The sequence below is a fragment of the Staurois parvus genome, unplaced genomic scaffold (genome assembly GCF_062004578.1).
Source record: "Staurois parvus isolate SC_StPar_1 unplaced genomic scaffold, SC_StPar_1.0 ptg000634l, whole genome shotgun sequence".
Lineage (NCBI taxonomy): Eukaryota > Metazoa > Chordata > Amphibia > Anura > Ranidae > Staurois > Staurois parvus.
The window spans coordinates 9532714-9554636 of record NW_028318430.1 but is presented as its reverse complement, the minus strand read 5'-3'; the positions used below and the strand labels follow the sequence as shown (position 1 = coordinate 9554636).

Genomic DNA, 21923 nt, shown 5'->3' with positions numbered 1-21923 from the left:
CATATTCCTATTAGGTGGATCATCCCTTCAAAGCATCACCATGTTTTATTTTCCTATAGTGCTGATCTTTTGCATGCAGTATTTTCCAGAACTCTTCAGTCATACAGATTTGTTTATCAATCGTGGATTTGTGTGTGTTATATAATGTAAGTAAAGGTGGTGAATTCAATGAATGCAATCATTGTTTATATATCATCACTGCATTGAATGTTCACTTAACAAAGATTTTCCAACCCGGTTAGGTCTGATCCCCATGCAGGACTTTGAATGTAATCTGGTTATGAGCCATTCGATATGTCAGTGCTCAGTCTGTTCTTTGCCCTTTGAATATGTGAACTGAACAAATACAAGGTATCTGAATGCAGAGGGACAAGTTGCATAATATAATACAAACAAACATATTTTCAGAAATTGCCGTCTCTATGTAGTCCCTTTCTTTCCATTGCATTGGGTATATTCTAAACATAACATTTAGGTTGTCAATGGCTTCTAATGAGATGTGGCTTTAACAGAGAGGACTGTCCGCTTTCTTTTCAGTATTTTGTTTTCGGGGCAGGAATTTCCTAATTTCCCTTAGCAAGCTGCAGCTTGAACTCGTGACTCTCATTGTCACATCAGCTACACAAAGGGAATTGAGAGATTTCCTTAAATAAGATCACAGCATGGCTGGAAAGACATACCTGATCATTCTAACATTTCTACCTGTCGTTCTCCTGGAACAGCCACAAAATGGTAAGAATATCTCTTATTTAAATGTGTTGGGTGCCTTGGGTGACACTTTATTGTGTGGAAAGTCTTCTGATGGTATACATCAGGGATCTCCAAACTTTCTAAACAAAGGGCCAGTTTACTGGCTTTCAGATTTTAGGGGGGCCAGACTGTGGCCATTGGGAGTAGAAATTGTCCTATGTCATTGGGAGTAAACAGTGCATCTTTGGCATTAGGGGAGGAATAGTGCCCTACTCTTGGTGGAAGTTGGAGAAATAGTGCCCCAATGTTGGTGTCAGTGGGAAGTATGGTGTCCGTTGTTAGTGACAGTGGGAGCAATAGTGCCTCATGATTTGTTTCAGAGAGGAATAGTGCCCAGTTGTTTGTGTAAATGGGAGGAATAGTGCCCCATCGTAGGTGTCAATGGGAGGAATAGTGCCCTATTCTTGGTGAAAGTTGGAAAAATAATGCCCCTTTGTTGGTGTCAGTGGGAAGTATGGTGCCTTGTTGCTAGTGACAGTGGGAATAGTGCCTCATGGTTTGTTTCAGTGAGAGGAATAGTGCCAAATTGTTGGTGTAAATGGGAGGAATAGTGTCCCATCGTAGGTGTCAATGGGAGGAATAGTGCCTGTTGCTGATGTCAATAGCAGGAATTATGCCCCCTTGTTGTTGTCAGTGAGAGGAATAGTATCTTGTATCAGTGGGGCCCCAAGGGCCAGATAAGGGCAAGCAAAGAGCCACATCCGGCCCCTGGGCCGTAGTTTGGAGACCACTAGTATACGTATATTAGCTATATAAGAGGTAATGGTATGCGTAAATGTTCGCATAATCTAAATGATTTTCCAATCTGTGATATATATATATATATATACTGTATATACACACAATTGCAGCAGAGCCATTAAGATATTTGAAAATGGACTTGCGCCTGATTAAATAACGATAGGATTGCAGCCTACTGCGCAGCAGCACCAACCATTGCATATTCATGAATGTCAGATGAATAAATAATTGTCTGAGGGTCTGGTCACAGCCGCATAGTGTTCTACTTCCACAAATCAGAGAACGTAAGTCAGAAGAGAATTCTCTATCATGTTATAGTACTGTTATGTATATTTAATGTTTGAATAGCATAGGAATATGTTTAATTATCCAATGCTATTTCTGCAGTGCGTCAGCAAAATATATTAAAATTCATGTGTAATTCTAATGCTTGACATATACATAAATTACCAATAATGTCAATATTAAAATATAATAAAGGCTTCAGTACATATTTCAATAGATAAGGGACCTTACAGATATTTGAAATTTGCTGTAATACAGTATGTTTTCTGTAATTGGACAAGGCCATGTGCAATGCCTGATAATTAGTTCTAAAATTGAAAATCCTTTCCATTTAGAATAGATTTGTCTCGATAGGTTTACTTTTGCTAAACTAGTTCCAAGATACTTGTACAAGTACAAACTCAGCCTAATATTAAACTCTCTAGCAATTTTAGCACCTGATTTATTAATTTACTAAGCATGTATCTTGTTTATCTTTTAATCTTTGCTTATATACCAGTTTAAGCTGCTACCATGAGCACTGCCCCAGATTTCCTGTTTCAGGGTTGCTCCTTTAATTTGCTGCATCCTATGGAGCCATCCTTGCATGCAGAGACTAGAGTTGTGTCTTCCTACCCTTTGTACATCAATAGAAGAACATAGCCATGGGGCACTATCTGCTCCCCCTATTCCTCCTCCTCCTTTTTCTAAGCTAACAGACTGGCTGGAGAGTGCACTGTCCACTGTCAAGTCTTTCCTGTGAAGGCTGGAAGTTCAGGGAAGCAGCACTGTGAGATCAAGAGCTAGTAGCACTTAAAATTGTAAACTGCAAGTACTGGGGTAAGTATGCTAACACATGGTTTACTGGGAAATGTTTATTTTACTGTGTTCAGCAATAAAACGCTGAGGATTTAATGCTACTTTAAATTGTAATTAAACTGTTAATAAACCCAGGACCCTGCATTCACTCTGTCTGGTCTCCCACAGTACATAGAATATGGAAATGCAATTATTTTAGTAACTTTAAACTGCTAAATACCTTTTTTCATCAGCAGTTAGAGCAGTCTTGTGACTTCTATCAGTTTCCAGCAGAACACTGGTTAAAGCTTGTAGGAGGAGTTTTCATTCTCCCCTGATTGTCCTATGAGGCTGCAGGACCCCTAACCCTCTGTCTGTACAGTGCTGACTGGCCCTGTGCTGATCACATGCACTCTACAAAGAAATTAAAGCTCTCTAGCAATACACACCAAACTGAGCATATGCAGCTTGCCCCCAAGGTTCTGTTCTATCAGCAGTTAGATTAGGGACAGTAGAAGAAGGGGAGGATCAGCGAAGAGAGGATCAAACATCCTTTTTGCATAATGCAGGGGATTAACCACTTAAGTTCCACAGTGAGTATACCAAGCATGCTTTACTGAATTTACAGACTGATTGTACTTTTGTGGGTTTATTAACACTTTAATTGCTCCACTTAAGTGTATCTTTTATAAATGAAGAGATATGCACAGAAATATATTTTCTCATAGAACCTTTTCCAGCCTCTCAGAAGGTGAAAATGTATTGGGTAGTAAAAAAAATTGCATCTCCAAGTCCACATAATATTTGCTTTTATCCCTGATCCATGAACTCCTCCTATTGTTAAGAAATTCAGGAGGTTGGAGTTTTGGACCAGTGTGAATGGAAGAGTATGTTATCACTGGCATGCATTATGACGTCATTACATGTATGTCAGTTAATGTTAACCTGTGAGGATGGAAATATGGGATGTGCCATTGTTTGCTTATTTGTAAATGTGCAGGTTCCAGAGCTGTCATCATCATTATGACTTCATTAACCAAGTGGGCCTGGGAGAAGAATAAACACAGCAAAATCTGAAAATCCTGAACTCCTGTCCTGCATGCTTGTTTCTGGACAGTGACTCAGTGAAGCAGGGTCAGAATGACATCTGTAGACTCAGCACCCTTGAAAACAAGGCAGCAATGACAGCTACCATATTTTGTCCTCACTAGTTTCCTTTAGGGATCATCGAAATGGACAAAAGACATCAGAGGTTTGAAGTTCAGCATGCCCTTAAGAAGATGTTTTTTTTTTAAACAGAGTTTAACTTCCATCCAAAGTATCTTGTAGTTGTAAACCTCCGACACGAATTACGAACAAAGCATATCCTTCTATAGTGTGTACTTGTCTCAATCACGCACTAAGTGTCATTTATCTCTGCTGCTTCATTCCTCTGCTATCAGCATGAGTCACTTTTAACAAGTTTTCCTGACACCAAGAGAAAAATGGTGACAGGGAATGGACCTTCAACAGATTGACAACCTCAGCTCTGTTCCTGTGAGCTGTGTGAAGGGGGGGGGGTGTCTCTTCCCTCCAATCAACTCTCAGAGCTCCCCTAACAGAGCTCTGCAGAGTGTAACTTCAGCTCTCCGCCCCTTTTTACTGAACTGTCAGACAAGCTTTGTAAGCTCAGTACTTTGAACGGATGTAGAGAAGAGAATACTGCAGATAAACAGGTACAACTTATGTGGGAGGATTTGTTTTATCTGTGCGTATCACCAGAAGCCACTCACTTCACTTGGTATATGCAGGGTTTACAATCACTGTGTTACATTAGATTCAGAGTACAATTTCCAATTAATGGTATGTCTGAAAGCACAGACGCATGCAAACCATACCCTATTTTACACAGTTTTATACATATACAGTCAGGTCCATAAATATTGGGACATCCACACAATTCTAACATTTTTGGCTCTATACACCACCACAATGGATTTGAAATGAAATGAACAAGATGTGCTTTAACTGCAGACTGTCAGCTTTAATTTGAGGGTGTTTACATCCAAATCAGGTGAACAGTGTAGGAATTACAACAGTTTGCATATGTGCCACCCGCTTGTTAAGGGACCAAAAGTAATGGGACAATTGGCTTCTCAGCTGTTCCATGGTCAGGTGTGTGTTATTCCCTCATTATCCCAATTACAATGAGCAGATAAAAGGTCCAGAGTTCATTTCAAGTGTGCTATTTGCATTTGGAATCTGTTGCTGTCAACTCTCAAGATGAGATCCAAAGAGCTGTCACTATCAGTGAAGCAAGCCATCATTAGGCTGAAAAAACAAAACAAACCCATCAGAGAGATAGCAAAAACATTAGGCGTGGCCAAAACAACTGTTTGGAACATTCTTAAAAAGAAGGAACGCACCGGTGAGCTCAGCAACACAAAAAGACCCGGAAGACCACGGAAAACAACTGTGGTGGATGACCAAAGAATTCTTTCCCTGGTGAAGAAAACACCCTTCACAACAGTTGGCCAGATCAAGAACACTCTCCAGGAGGTAGGTGTATGTGTGTCAAAGTCAACAATCAAGAGAAGACTTCACCAGAGTGAATACAGAGGGTTCACCACAAGATGTAAACCATTGGTGAGCCTCAAAAACAGGAAGGCCAGATTAGAGTTTGCCATACGACATCTAAAAAAGCCTTCACAGTTCTGGAACAACATCCTATGGACAGATGAGACCAAGATCAACTTGTACCAGAGTGATGGGAAGAGAAGAGTATGGAGAAGGAAAGGAACTGCTCATGATCCTAAGCATACCACCTCATCCGTGAAGCATGGTGGTGGTAGTGTCATGGCGTGGGCATGTATGGCTGCCAATGGAACTGGTTCTCTTGTATTTATTGATGATGTGACTGCTGACAAAAGCAGCAGGATGAATTCTGAAGTGTTTCGGGCAATATTATCTGCTCATATTCAGCCAAATGCTTCAGAACTCATTGGACGCCGCTTCACAGTGCAGATGGACAATGACCCAAAGCATACTGCAAAAGCAACCAAAGAGTTTTTTTAGGGAAAGAAGTGGAATGTTATGCAATGGCCAAGTCAATCACCTGACCTGAATCCGATTGAGCATGCATTTCACTTGCTGAAGAGAAAACTGAAGGGAAAATGCCCCAAGAACAAGCAGGAACTGAAGACAGTTGCAGTAGAGGCCTGGCAGAGCATCACCAGGGATGAAACCCAGCGTCTGGTGATGTCTATGAGTTCCAGACTTCAGGCTGTAATTGACTGCAAAGGATTTGCAACCAAGTATTAAAAAGTGAAAGTTTGATTTATGATTATTATTCTGTCCCATTACTTTTGGTCCCTTAACAAGTGGGAGGCACATATGCAAACTGTTGTAATTCCTACACCGTTCACCTGATTTGGATGTAAATACCCTCAAATTAAAGCACATCTTGTTTGTTTCATTTCAAATCCATTGCGGTGCTGTATAAAGCCAAAAATGTTCGAATTGTGTGGATGTCCCAATATTTATGGACCTGACTGTAATTTGTCTTAAGGGACATTCAGAGTATGTTTTTACTGGACTTCTTCTTAAAATAAAGGCTGCCTGGCTTTCTTTGTCTTTAGTGCTTTCTGAGCCTCTGACCTGGAAGAAGCATACAGATTAGGGCCTGTGTTGCTTGGCTTTTGTATAGGAAAGCAAAACCCACCTGAAACGAGTCAAAACACAGGTCAGAAATATGTAATCTGCAGGTCAAATGCACCTGTCAATGACTTCTGAAGGATCGCCAAAGCATCTCAAACTGACTTCAAATAGATACCATTGATGCAAGCCCGAAAATGGCACTGGTCCTTAGAGAAAAAAAGTGAAGACAGAACACCTGAGTTTATTCCAGGTTGGAGATTTTGGAATTGGGGATGAGCTTGGGCATGTGCGGATCCTAGTTTGAACCCATGTGAGTGAGCATGTTAGGAAGATGTCATCTCTACTGTGCCAGGGGTAAGCAGCCGAGGCATTCCCCACCCTGCAGATGCACGTATACATGCCCCTTGTGGTGGCTGGGGACTGCCTTGGCCTCTTATGATTGGCACAGTAGAGGTGACAGCTTCTTGGCAGCTCAGTTCATGTGGATTTGGACTAGGATCTGAACACACCCAAGGTCATCTCTATTAGGAAGTACTGAAGCCCCTGGATCAGTATGACAGCCAAGTAATTAGTATTTTTAGCAGAGAAGCAGAGGTCAGGAATTTTAGCCTTCATATTTCTTTTTTTTAGTAGAGGATGTCTTACATTAAGATGAAGATTTGTTCAGTGGCACCACCTCGCTTGAACTGTAGAACAGTGTGGTTTTTGTATACGGTCCTCTCTACAGACCTTACAGGATAGTTCAATGTCTGCCAAAAGTATGCTTGAATCTGTTCGAGTAAAGCTCTGTTAATTGACATGACTCTGGATGTAACAGTCATTCTTGAATTGCAGTTTTTGTGAATCATGACATGGCACACAGCATTTTGGGGAGGTTCAAGCGTGCAAATTCAGCTTTTGAAGAATTTAAGAAGGGAAATCTGGAAAGAGAGTGTCGTGAGGAAACCTGCAGCTACGAGGAAGCTCGGGAGATATTTGAGGATGATGTGAAAACTGTAAGGATTGCTTGCATGTCTGATATTTTGTTAAAGCCCTTCCTTAAAGATTCTGGAGCATCTCTAGAAAGTCCAGTGGAAATTGTTTTGTCCAAAAAACCCCATTATTTTTTGTTGAAGATTCAGTTGATATACTCTTGTAAATGTGTTACACTTTGTTAACAGGTTGTCCTGTTTGCACAAAACAGTTACTTTTCATGGATAAAAGAATCTTCTTACAGTCTGATAATTTCTGCAGATTTCCTTGTGTATTTCCACTTTTCCAGGCATGTTATGCAAAGAGGTAGAACCCGATCACTCACAGGGCAACCTAGACAGGAGCCTATGGCCCGGTGAATGTCCAGGGGGGCCAGCTACAACATTCATGCTCCTGAAGACCATGGCAATACAGACAATGCAAATAGGGTGGCATTTAGGAATCAAACCTACCATCCGGCCTAGGGCCCAATTCTGCTTTATCCCTCTTTGCCAAGAGGTAAAAATACAAGGTGCACGCTGTGCCAATAATGCACTTGAATTCCAGGTATGGATATATTTTCAGTTACATTGGCCCAGCTTGGACCGATGGAACTATGTATATACTGTATCTGGCTGGTCTTCTACTACAGTGATCTCCATTAGTTTCTGAGTCTCATGCAGGGGCGGACTGACCATTGCGGCAATGGGCCACTGCCCGAGGTCCCGGGGTCAATAGGGGGCCCCATGAGATGCCCCTGGTACCTCCCATAGGCTGTTTTGGGTGTGGTTTGAGTGTGGGCAAAGACACAGGGGCCCCATGATCCCCTATTGCCCGGGGGCCCCATGAGTTGCCAGTCCGCCCCTGGTCCCATGTCACTATTGTTCTCAAATCTTCCTATCCTGTCTGCCTTTCCTCTGCAAATTGGCAACTCGTCTGTCTTAATGTAAACCTGGAGCTGTAGTAATATGCCAACAAGTTCTTTTTTTTTTATCACACTCTTTTCACACAGAGTGAAGTCTGGTCTGATCAGCAGGAGACCTGTGAGCAGAACCTCTGCTGAACAGGATGGATGTCATTTTTTTTACATTTGTGTCCATTCAGTTTATGCCTGGCGGACACAGTCAGACCCATGACAACTTTATGGGCAGCTGGATGTAAATGGATTGCGCTGATTGTTTACATCAGGCTACCTTCGATCTTTCACGTTTAGGTCTCGAAAAAACAACAGTCTTTTTCCATTTCTTTCCATGCCTGGATGGACTCAGAGGTAGACAGGTGTAAGGCCCCTTTCAGATGGGGCAGACTCTATCAAGCAGATCCTCCTGCTCAGCGGAGGATCTCTCCGCTGATCCCTGCTGAGAAGGCAGATGACAGATCTGTGTCCGCTCCACTATGCAAAGCAGACACGGACACAGCCCGCTGTTCTCTTTAGGGCAGTCATATGGAAATGGACCGCCTGTCCGTTTTCATCCGACTATCGTCTGATCCAATCTGCCGGAGAGGTGGGGAATCGATCCCTATCCGTCTGTTTTTAGCGGACGGGATTGGATTGGATGCGGGTGGGTGTCAGTGTACACAGGTTCGCTGACATCTGCCACTTCATAGAGAACTATGGATGGTCTGATCGGGTCTGCCTGAAAAAACGATCGATCTTTCTATGTGAAAGAAGTCAAAATGGACACAAGTCTGTTTACATCTGCCAGTCCATAGGGCTGCATAGAGTTTCCCATCAGATCACCTGAGAAGATGACAGGTGGACTTGACTGGAATGCTCTTACATCTGCCTGTTCCGAAGCATTGTGTTAATGCACAAGTGTTAGCATGCTTTGTGTTAAGGAAGCCCATTCAAATGAATGGACTGCCATTTCACTAGAATGGACAAAAAAATCTGATATTTATTTCAGTTACTTATATAGCGCCGTCAATTTACGCAGCGCTTTACATATATATTGTACATTCACATCAGTCCCTAACCCTCAAGGGGTGTACAATCTAAAGTCCCTAACTTACATTCATACATACACATACTAGGGACAATTTAGACAGGAGCGTGGAGTGTGGGAGGAAAGCGGAGTACCCGGAGTAAACCCATGCAGTCACAGGGAGAACATGCAAACTCCAGGCAGGTGGTGCCGTGGCTGGGATTCAAACCAACGACCCTAGTACGGCCAGGCGGAAGTGCTAACCATTTAGCCACTGTGCTGCCCCACAGGGGCAACATTTTGTCTAAAGCAATTAAATTAATCCATATTCAGTCAAGTAGACCCTTGCACTACATAGAGTATATGTTGGTAGATTGTTCAGAAAGACTGTAACGTGTGGCGGGCTTTAAAGCATTATTGAACCCAAAAGCAAACCTATATTATATTGCAGCTTACCAATTCTTAGATGTGGAGGCTATATTATTTTTTTTATTTTATTTTCACCAGGTGATCCTGCCAGTTCGTCTGATGTTTTTCAACAGAACAAGCTCTACTGCAAATGTAGCAGTTAGAGCATTGAGACAAACCATTTACCATTGACAAGGGTGCTTGCAATGATCAGCTTTTATTTATTCATGTAAAACCCTTATCCAAAAAGAAAAAACTGCTGTGACTGCTTGTGTAACTACAGTGTGAGCTGGAGTTTGGCTTCAATGGTTAGATGTACTAGCAGATTTAAATACACTAACACTCCACGCCCCTCAGACTGACAATGCTGCTGTCCAAAGGTTCCCCTGTGCTCTTTCATCCAGAGTGAGGACACTCTAATACAGGTGTGTTATAGCCTAGATCACTAGGTGAAAACAGAAGCCTAAAGAAGAAAACTAATGCAGCTACCACATTTAAATATTGGTAAGCTGCAATGTATTTAATTTATGTTTTGGGTTTAATACTGCTTTAAAAGTTGCGTGACCTATACCCATAAAACCTCTTATCCTTTATCAATGGCCAATAGAAAGACTTGGGTGGTCAAGTGGGCAGGTCCAAGGTCAACTTTTACAGACTTTCCTAACATTTTAAGCTGTTCCCATCTCTCAATTTATTGACCATTTGACATTTGTTTTTCACAGGAGGTAAAATTGCTGCTAATGCATTTTTGCTCTCAGTTTGAATTGTCAAGTTTTTTTGTCTTTTTACGTATTTTCTTTTTCGCCTTTGTACATTTGAATTGCTATTACGATTTCTTTTTTTCTTCCTTCGATTTGATTTCTCCAGTTTTCATTAATGAACCCATGAATTTTTAAATGTTTTTCTAGTGAATAAATTGGCTTGATTAAAATCTTTTTCGATTTGTTTTATTAACATTACATGTGTTTCATTTTTCCTTAACAGCAAGAATTCTGGAACATATATCTTGGTAAGACCATTATTGAAAGTTTGGGGAAGTAACTGAAAACAAAGATCGTCCTAAAAGAATGGTCATTGGATCAAGGTCTCTAGGTCTGCATTCAGTGTCGGCTAGTTTGTTATTATATCTACTGGAGGAACCTCTAGAGAACCAGATCAACAGTGTTGGATTGGGATACCTGGGGCCTACTAGAGGAAGGAAATGACAATATGGGACAACTTTATAGTGGTGACTCAGCTGTGAATATTGGGTGTAGAATATTGTGAGTGGGTGTGAAGTAGGGACATAGTATGAGGGTAACAGGCCTTCATATTATATGGTGCCACCATCGTACATTATATTATGATACTATTACATGTTGTACAAAAAGGTCATCATAGCAAATTATATCAAGCTGCAACAACAGTTATATTACCCAGCAAGCATACCATGCCATATTGACAATTCTATTAGTCAGTAAGAACTTAACAAACTGCCACAACAGATTCACTGCTTCCAAAGTCAGCACATTATACATACCTCCCAACTTTACATTTTAGGAAAGAGGGACACTTGGGTGTAGAGAAAAAATGCAGAGAATAGTGGATGTGCTTGAGTTGTGTTCACTGCTGTGCATGGCTTAAAAGGCTGTGGTTAAGTAAAATCTGAACCCACTTGCATTACACACTGTACACATACCCCCCAGTCCAGGGGCGGACTGACCATTTGGAAACTCGGGCTCTGCCCGAGGGCCCGGGGTCAGTAGGGGGCCCCATGAGGTGCCCCTGGTACCTTTTTCATAGGCTTTTTGAGTTTGGGCAGGGACACAGGGGCCCCGTGATCCCCTATTGCCCGGGGGCCCCATGAGTTGTCAGTCCGCCCCTGCCCCAGTCTGTCTACAACCGTGCCACAGCCTGGATTTACGAGATGCCGGATTTTAATCTGAGACAGCTGGGGTGTGTGTATATATTGCTCCACAACAGAAATCTCTGTAATGTATTATATTTTGTCAGTCAACGGAATATGAAATAAGTGGGTAAAATAGTATTGTCTCACTCAGTCAGTACCCTATTTACTTTTTAGCATTAATCCTCCAATTATTTTTAGTATGTTTTCCTCACAAGCAGTTTTTTTTTTCACACATTGGTTTTCACCCTATCACCTACTATTGAAGTGTTACTAAACCCACAACAGTAAAGTCAGTCTGTATATGCAGTAAAGCATGCTTATTATACACACTATTGAACCTAAGGGGTTAATCCTCTGCATTGTGTAAAAAGGATGTTTGATCCTGTCTTCTGTGATCCTCTCCTTCTTCCACAGTCCCCAATCCATCTGCTGATTGAACAGAGCCTTGGGGCAAGCTGCACGTGCTCAGTTTGGTTTGTATTGCTAGAGAGTTTTTTTTTTCTTGGGAGCATGCATGTGATCAGCACAAGGAGAATCGGAGCTATCCAGACAGAGGGTCGGGATCATGCACCCTCATAGAGCAGTGAGAGGAGAATGAAAACTCCTCCTACAAACTTTAACCAGTGCTCTGCTGGACACTGATAGAAGTCACAAGACTGCTATATGCTGTTGATGAGAAAAAGTATTTAGCAGTTTATATTTACTAAAATAATTGCATTTCCATGTTCTGTGTACTGTGAAAGACCAGATATAGTGAATGCAGGGTCCTGGTGTTAGTAACACTTTAATATAAAACCTTCCAAGCCATTTACAACTTGGAATTGACCCAGTCCCAGATCTCTGAGTAGCAAACCTCAACCAAACCTCTGCCAAGTACCCCCACAACTTTCCTGCCACAGTTAGGATTGGTTCAGCACAATCCCATGTTCCGCCATCTCCTTTCCTGTGCCAAATCCGAACCGCAATACAATTAAAAATCTATGGTGGAAATTAAAGAGAATGGTCCATTACAAGGCTCCAACCTGCAAAGCTGATCTTGCAACTGCAATAAGAGAAAGTTGGAGCCGGATTGATGAAGAATACAGTTTGTCAATAGTTAAATCCATGCCTCAGACAATTCAAGCTGTTAAAAAAAGCCAGAGGTGGTGCATCAAAGTACTAGTGTGGTATACTGTAGTGGTTTTTTTTCATAATATTTTCCTCAGAATTGATTGATTCCATATTTTTTTCCTTTTTTTGATCTACAAAAACAGTTGCAAATGACTAGAGTTTTCTTTCTTTTTTATTTTTTTTAAGTGTTTCTTAGTCAGAAGGTTGGAATGTTAAATGAAAATAGTTTTGAGGCATGTCTGTGATTGTTTTTTTTTTCCCCACAAACTTAGACAATTGAATGAACATTTTCCAAGAGTGGTGATTCTATACTTTTTGCCAGTTTTTTCTGACTGATATAAATAAATTTTGACACCCTGATAGTCCTTCATATCTAGAATTGTTGGCTGGATGCAATCCAATGATGGCATATGGTTATATTGATTAGATATACTATACAACCTATAGGGTTTTTCTGTATTAAAACATATTAGCATAGTTGCCAATATTGGAAAATTAGAAGGGACATCTATAAAGCAAAAAACAAAATGGTGGCGTGTAAAGCGTGTCGAGTGTATTGGGGACAGGGGGAAATAAAGTGGTTGTGACCAATAGAATGGGTGTGGCTTTGTTTAGGGAGGTCACAATTAATCTACAGTAAAAAAAAAGGTAAGGTCACTCCACTGGTTGAACACAGGCATGTATGTCTGCAAATCACAAAAGTGAATAAACACTTTGGGATTGATTTACTAAAACTGGAGAGTGCATAATCTTGTGCAGCTGTGCATGGTAGCCAATCAGCTTCTAACTTTAGCTTGTTCAATTAACAAAAATTCTGGAAGCGGATTGGTTTCTATGCAGAGCTGCACCAGATGTTGCACTCTCCAGTTTTAGTAAATCAACCCCATTTTGTCAGGAAAATAAGTTCACATGTATGGATTTCAACTGTCTCTTTACCTGTCTGGCTGGGTTTCAGAACTCATTTCTATTTGTATACTCTAGATGGAGACCAGTGTAATCCTAATCCTTGTTTTTATGGTGGATCATGCAAAGATGGCATTGGTGGATTTACTTGTCTCTGTAATGCAGGCTTTGAGGGCAAAAAATGTGAAGCTGGTAAGTCCTTATTAAGTCCTTAGCAAAAAAGCAACTGGTAACTACCATATGCGTTTACGGTTGTTAATGTTTACTGAAATACATCTCTGGTGTCCAGATCTAGTTATATATTTTCCGTCCCTCAAAGTCCAACTGTTTTGCTCTAACCAACCCCCTCCCTGTTCAAAACCCAGTTGACTTTCATATTGTAGCAACACACGGCTTGCTTTAATGCAGAAGTTTGTCCCCTCCTAGTCTGGCATCCAGGACACCATTTTTCTCTTAGTATGAGGATCCAAAAATTCTATTGATCAATGAAGGAAGAATTATGCTTTTGCATATGACAGTTAATAGGTGTTCCTGGATTGCCATGATTACATATTCCCTATGATCTCACAATGATTTCTTCCTTCTTGGTGACTACAGCATTTTTTTCTTTCAAACATCTAGACTATTACTTCTCGTGTTCAGTCCATATTACCTGAGGAAGCATAATTTTGCATAATGCATCAAGCAATTGTTCCTTTTCCCATTGTAAAATATGGCTGATGGATAGAATAGTATATTTACTATAATATTATAAGAGAGTTTGAATGACAATGCAAGGGAACAATGGTGATATAAGGACATCTGTATCTGGTAATGTATGTAATGACTTATCACAAAGATTTGCTTTATTTTTTGTATATATATATATAATCAGAATTACACCTTCAAAGTCCCATCTACTTGTTTATGCTTTGGATATATTTTACTGTTCTGTTAGCAAATTGCTTCTAAATGGACCTCGTCATGAACAGGATGCCTTGACGAGTGTGTACTGCCTCCAGAAGCCTTGCTGCCCTAGGCTACAACCTGTGTTGGCCATGCAGAAACCTTAGTGGTATCTAATGACATTTTCCAATCTGTGGTTAAATTGTGTTATATACACTGCTCTCTGGAAGAAACGATACACCTGTGTGATTTATGGTTGTCCCAGTAAGGACTGCATTCAGTTAGCTGATGAACTCCATTCAACTAGCTGAAAGCAGCTCCTACTTATAATACTATAAACAGAATGGTCGGCCATGTTTATAATACTTAAAGCTGGCCTGTAACCCCCCCCCCCATTCCTTATTTATAATGCCCATTCATGTTTTAGCCCTTTGAGGACCGTAAGGTTTTGGAACACCAAAAGAATACATTTTTTTGTTTTTAAAGTTTGTACACTTCAGTTGCTGTAACTAAGCCATTTCATGAAATAATTGGCAAAAAGCTACATCCATTTGTTGTTTGTTGATAAGAACTAATATTTTGACTCAAATCAAAAAAAAAAAAGAGTTTTAAGTTCTTAATCAGATGATACACGCAATTAAAAACATGGGACAAATACGTCCCTTGGTCCTCAAAGGGTTAAAATGTATTAACTATGAATCCCATGGCTTTGAATTGACCTGACAGCCCTTGTAGAGCAAAAGCGCATGTCTATGGTCACTGTGTGCACAAATCCCTGTGAGCTAGAACAGTCCAGCACTAACATTCCCCCATTTCTCATCTACTGCAATATCACGCCTATAAACCATGTAGTGGGCACTACTAAGTGGGCAGACCATAGTCAAAGCATTTTGTTAAATCCCCCCCACCCCCCAGACCAGGCCTGTATTTGAATTCTACTGCAGATGTTACTAAAGTCCACACTAATGTGTATGGTGCTTTATGTTTCAGTTATCCTAAAAATGTGCAGCCTAAACAATGGTGGCTGTGAACAGTATTGCAAAGTGGAGGGCAGAGAGGTAGTCTGTTCATGTACCGCTGGCTATACCCTGGCAGATGATGGCAAATCCTGTGTTTCAAGTGGTAAGAAAGCTTCATTACAAATTGTTAAAAATGATGGGTTACAACATGTCAATTCATATACTTGTGTGCTCGTTTTGTAGCCAGAGCCTTCCCAACACAGACATATCACAGTGTTCTATAGCTCCAGCACATAAATTTCCTGGATGGTGATTTCACGCCATCCAGCATGTATGTGAACGTTCTCATTTATCCAGGTGATGGTAAAACTAGAAGTAGGGATGGTAACCCTATTACTAGTATTGCTAAATGCAACAGCTTCCTGCTAGGGCTGGTAATTACGGAGGTCCCCATACCATTGGGAATCCACTGGCAATGTTGTTTTAAGAAATTTTGCATTTTTATGTTTCACTTCAAGCATTAATGAAATTCCTGCTCCCTTCCAAACTTCTTTTGCTTTAGTACATGTCCCCCAGGGCAGTGTCCAATGTTGTTTAACAAACTACCCCATAATTGAATTCATATACAGCTAGCAGTAATTAGTCACATTTACCTGGAATTGCTGTTACTGTTGCCACTCAACCAAGCCCATTACCACATTCAGATTTAAACACAGAGTATAATTAAAGTGGTTCTAAAGCCTCAAGGTTTAAGGTTTTACTTTAATAGATTCTCTGCATTAAGGTAGAAAACCTTCTGTGTTGCAGGTTTCCCCCCTTACATTTACTTGACCCTGATCTCGATCCATTGATACTGTAAGCATAAGAGCAGTAGCTTTCTGCTCTCTTCCTCCTCACAGTGCAGATTGATTGCAGAGAGAGCCATTGGCTCCTGCTGCTGCCAATCAAATCCTTTGAGGAAGGAGCGGGGCAAGGCAAAGCCCCAGTGTCTGTGTCAATGGGCTTGGAAGCGAACCTGAACAAGTACCCCCCCCCATAGCAAGTGGCTTGCTGGGAGAGTATTTAGAAGGGTGGAGAAAACAGGAGCTCCAGCGGGGAACCCCAGAAAAGGAGGATCAGAACTGCTCTGTGCAAAACCATTGCACAGAGCAGGTAAGTATAACATGTTTGTTATTTAAAAAAACAAAAGGTTTAATATCACTTTAAATTATTATTTATTTATTTTTTTGCTCAATAAAAAATGTAGACAGTGAAATGATGGGTGAAGTAATGTTGTGGTGCATGTCAAACTATTAGCATAACTCTCTTAGGTCAGCCTTTCTCAACCTTTTTAATATGGAGGAACCCCGGAAATAACTTTCCGGTCTCAGGAAACCCCTGCTAATATTTATGTGATGGTCACTGGGAACAATTCTCCTTTCACTTGCAGTCATTGGGAAGAATGCTTTCCTTACAAATAATGAAAAGATCATTGATGTCAGCAGTTACTTATCTGAGAGTCTCAAATTGTTCATTGCTCATGGAATCCCTAGCAACCTGTGGAACATACCTGAGGCTTAATGAAACCCTGGTTCAGAAAGGCTGTCTTAGATTTTCTGAATTCAATGAACTGAAATCTTATCTGGATGCCCTAGGTCAGAGCACTCAGCACATTCTTATTGCTTCCTACAATGTCTTACTGTATATAGACCAAAAGTCCCTTTTGGAATTCAAGTGCAAGTCCAGTCAAGACTTTTTATGTATCCATAGGTTTGATTCTTTGTCACAGGAACATGAAGTAAGGGGACATCTTATACATGGACACATATACAGTATCAATAACAAGGGGATTCTAACCTTCCTCCCATTCTACTATAAAGTGGGGTTTTTTTTCAATCTCTGTTGGAGGAATTTTCCTTCAGTTCTTGTCCTAGTGGCAACATTGTTATTAGTAAAAGTAGTGAGGGGCTTGCTCCTCAATGGAGCTACCAACAGCAATACAAATCTATTAAGACCTGACAGAGATTCTAATCTTTCCCCTCCCAATCAAAAATATGTTTTGGTTGTGGTTTGCTAATGATGAGTTTTGGATGAATATCAGACAGGAACAATATGTGTGTACTGGCTATGACTATGTCATATGACTGTCAATATTTTATAAAAGTAGCTATGGCCCATCAGAGATAGGTCATAGCCATGACCCTGTAGACCAATGTCATCTATGACTAGTGGCAGGAGGAGCTGAGTTGGCTGTTAAAGTGTTACTAAGCCCACAACAGTAAAATCAGTCTGTATATGTAGTAAAGCGTGCCTGTTATACTCACTATTGAACCTAAGGGATAAATGCTCTGTATTGTTTAAAAAGGATGCTTGATCCTCTCTTCTCCGATCATCCCCTTCTTCCTTCTTTTTTTTCTGGGAGAGTGCATGTGATCAGCACAAGGCCAATCAGCACTGTCCAGACAGAGTGTCAGGGTCCTGCAGCCTCATAGGACAATCAGGGGAGAATGAAAACTAATGCAAGCTTTAACTAGTACTCTGCTGGACACTGATAGAAGTCACAAGACTTCTCTAACTGCTGATGGGAAAAGGTATTTAGCAGTTCCATGTTCTGTGTACTGTGGAAGACCAGATATAGCGAATGCAGGGTCATGGGTCTAGTAACACTTTAATATAAAGCTTTCCAAGCCATTTACAGCCTGAAATTGACCCAGTCCCAGACCCCTGAGTAGCAACCCTCAACCAAACCTCCACCAAGAGATAGGTCATAGCCATGACCCTGTGGACCAATGGCTTACAGTTGTCACCTATGATTGGTGGCAGGAGGAACTGAGTTGGCTGTTAAAGTGTTACTAAACCCACAACAGTAAAATCAGACTGTATATGCAGGAAAGCATGCTTGTTATACTCACTGTGGAACCTGAGGGGTTAATCCTCTGCATTGTGTAAAAAGGATGCTTGATCTTGTCTTCTCTGATCCTCCCCTACTTTCTCTGTCCCCAATCCATCTGCCATAGTTAGAGCAGTAGTGGCAAGTCTGCACATGCTCTCTTTGGTGTGTATTGCTAGAGGATTTTATTTTTCTTTTTGGGAGGGTGTATGTGATTGGCACAAGTCCACTCAGCGCTGTCCACACAGAGGTTCAGGAGTTATACAGCCTCATAGGAAGGTCAGAGGAGAATGAAAACTCCTCCTACAAGATTACCAAGGGCTGGACACTGATAGAAGTCACAAGACTGCTCTAACTGAGGATGAGAAAAGGTATTTAGTAGTTTATATTTACTAAAATAATTGCATTTCCATGTTCTGTGTTTACAGAACATGTTCATCCCTGAGCCACTGCGTCCATAAAACACACAGAGCCACAGCTTGGCCCTACCCCCTGCTCTCTCCTCATTGGCCTACTGGCTATGATTGACAGCAGCGGAAGCCAATGGTCCCCCCGCTGCTTTCTCAGCCGAGGCTGCCGAGAACATCGCTGGACCGGAGGGGACTCAGGTAAGGATTGGAGGGGGCTAGGGGGGGCGCTGCACACAGAAGGTTATTTACCTTCATGCACAGAATGCATGAAGGTAAAAAACCTTTAGCCTTTAGAACCACTTTAAGCAGCAATGACAAAAAAGATAAGGAAGACAATGTACAGGTTTTTATTATGATTATTTTGGGTGGCTATTTCCTCTTTTCTTAATTTACATTTCATAGCGATTATAGACTTTGTTTGTGTGATTTAGAGAGCTATCCCTGTGGAAAAAGAGCAGCAATGTCAAGATCCAAAAGGTCAGTCTCTGAGGAAGTGGAAAAGGATGCCTCACATAAGGCAAACAATAGCATGAGTCCTGCTGACTCTGCAACACCAAGCAGCAGTGACCAAAAAGAAGTTGTATCAACAGCCTCTCCAGATTATAATCTAGACTTCGATACATCAGGAAGAATTGTGGGTGGAAGAGATTGTAAACTTGGTGAATGTCCATGGCAGGTAAAATGTTCAGCATATTAAATCTTTATGTAAATTATCAGAATACTGTATATGCAAAACATATCATTTATACTATCAATATCATTGTCTCTATTATTTTTTTTTTTACTTTTACTGTCATTTGAAAGAGTTCTAAATTTTACTACCTCTAGGAGATGGTGAATCTCCCTAATGGGGACACAAACAGCAATAAAAAACTGACAAGTATTTTAATCTCACTTTACTCCATCCAAAACTGAAAAAAAACCTTTAGCTTTTAGTTATATTCCCGTCCGGCCCATGTACATAAACAACCGGACGGGAGCAGTGCAGAAGTATGTTGCCATTCATAAACAGCGCCCGCATTTACAGCCTGTGCACGCTCCCTGGGAGCGTGCAGCACTGCGATCCGGTGCCCGCTGTGTCTGGAGGTCCCGATCATGTGATCACTGATTGGTCAATCAGTGATCACATGAATAGTAGTAAGCAAGATGTCACTTCTGACATCATTGCTTACTACTAGTGAAATCTGTGAATGATCACAGAAGTCACATGGTACAAGGCTTGTGATTAATCACAGCTCTCACAGTATTTCTCAATGGCTGCAAGAATGCAAAAAAAAAACTTTAGCCTTTAGTAGCCTCAAGTCCTGGGATATTGATCTGGTCAGTTAAGTAACAGAGGGGGTTGTTAATCAGTTTCAGCTGCTTTGGTGTTAATGAAATTAACAACAGGTGCACTAGATGGGCAACAAAGAGACGACCCCCAATACAGGAATGGTTTTACAGGTGGAGGCCAGTGCCATTTTTTTCCCCTACTTGTCTTTTCTGACAGTTTTTCACTAGTTTTGCATTTGGATAAGGTCAGTGTCAGAGGTTGCACAGGCAGGTAAACTCCTCCAGGATGGCACATCAATACGTGCCATTGCCAGAAGGTGTGCTGCGTCTCCCAACACAGTCTCAAGAGCATGGACGAGATTCCAGGAGACATGCAGTTCCTCTAGGAGAGCTGGACAGGGCAGTAGAAGGTCATTAACCCATCAGCAGGACCAGCATCTGCTCCTTTGTGCAAGGAGGAACAGGAAGAGCACTACCAGAGCCCCACAAAATGACCTCCAGCAGGGCACTGGTGTAAATTTCTCTGACCAAACAATCAGGAACAGACTGTATGAGGGTGGCCTGAGGGCCCGTTGTCCTCTAGTGGGCCTTGTGCTCACCGCCCGGCACCACAGGGCTCGATTGGCATTTGCCATCTAACACCAGAATTGGCTCCCTTTGCCTTTCACAAATGAGAGCAGGCTCACCCTGAGCACATGTGACAGACATGAAAGGGTCTGGAGAAGCCATGGAGAACATTATGCTGTCTGTAACATCGTTTAGCATGACCGTTGGAGGGACGCACAGACCTCTACAGGCTAGACAATGGCACCGTGACTGCCATTAGGTATTGGGATGAAATCCTTGGACCCATTGTCATACCCTACTCTGGGTCCCGGGTTCCTCCTGGTGCATGACAATGCCCGGCCACATGTGGCGAGAGTATGCAGGCAGTTCCTTAAGGATGAAGGAATTGATACCATTGAATGGCCCCCACACTCGCCTGACCTAAATCCAATAGAACACCTCTGGGATATTATGTTTCGGTCCATATGATGCTGCCAGGTTGTACCTCAGAATGTCCTGGTCCAGATCTGGGAGGAAAAACCCCAGGACACCATCTGTCATCTTACTATGAGCATGCCCCGACATTATCAGGCATGCATGCAAGCAAGCATGTGGGGGCCATACAAACTACTGAGTACCATTTTGAATTGCTGCAAAGAAATTTCAGCAAAATGGACTAGCCTGCTGCATAATTTTTTCACTTTGATTTTCGGGGTGTCATTGAATTCAGTCCTCTGTAGGTTGATAATTTTCATTTCCATGAAATGATGGGGCATCCTTACATTCCTAACACATTACCCAGTCCATATCAGTATAGATATCCAGCATGATATTTTTCCCCATCGAGATCTGATGTGTTTTCAAAGTGTTCCTTTAATTTATTTGAGCAGTGTGTATTATCATAGAATTCCCAACTCTAGGAAATATTTTTGTTTTAAATGGAGATGGCAGTTTAGCAACTCTGGTAAGTTTGAAATGCAGCCTGGGTGTCACTCTACTAGAATATGTTTTTATTGCTGACTGTGTCACTCTTGGGTAATTTGATTTCATTCCAGTTTTGTCTGATGCCCATCAAATTGACAAAAAATTAGGAAAAATCTCTCAAATATTAATACAGACAATAAACATTTGAGTGGCTATTAACCACTTCAGGATGTTAGATGTAGGTGATAGACCCTAAAACAACAGTTCCTAGAGCAAATCTCCTATGCCTTGTGTTCCTTGCCATGGCTCCCGTTGCTGTTATGAGCAAATCCCAGCTGTTTGTGTAAAATGACACTTGTAATAGATCATCAAAGAATATGATGTAGCAATGTATTGTTACATTGTATTTATTCAGTTTCACTCATATTTAGAACAATAGGTTTACTTTTGATCTTCATATGTCATCAGTTAAAGTATTAATAAAGGCAAAACATTTTTTTAGTTTTGGTTAGAGCGGAGAGGGATTAAAACACTTGTCAGTTTTTATTGTTGCCTGTGCCCCCATTAGGGAGAATTTGTCTCTGTTTGTCATGTTTACCATTATCATTGAATGTGAAAGAAAAAGAAAATCCCAAATTTTGGGTTGTTCCCAGAAAAGTAATAGAGGGGAAATCGTTATATGGG

The 21923-nt window shown here is 41.2% G+C and overlaps 1 protein-coding gene across 1 annotated transcript in view; it reads left to right on the top strand.

The window, feature by feature from the left end:
- The first annotated feature begins 457 nt into the window (after positions 1–457).
- The window catches only part of F10 (coagulation factor X), a 30483-nt gene continuing 9017 nt past the window's right edge, over positions 458–21923 (top strand). The window contains exons 1-6 of the mRNA XM_089693561.1: positions 458–732; positions 7024–7184; positions 10458–10482; positions 13453–13566; positions 15250–15381; positions 18929–19173. Of these exons, the coding sequence (XP_089549687.1) occupies positions 663–732; positions 7024–7184; positions 10458–10482; positions 13453–13566; positions 15250–15381; positions 18929–19173 (747 nt within the window). The 5' untranslated portion in view covers positions 458–662. The remainder of the gene's footprint in view (positions 733–7023; positions 7185–10457; positions 10483–13452; positions 13567–15249; positions 15382–18928; positions 19174–21923) is intronic.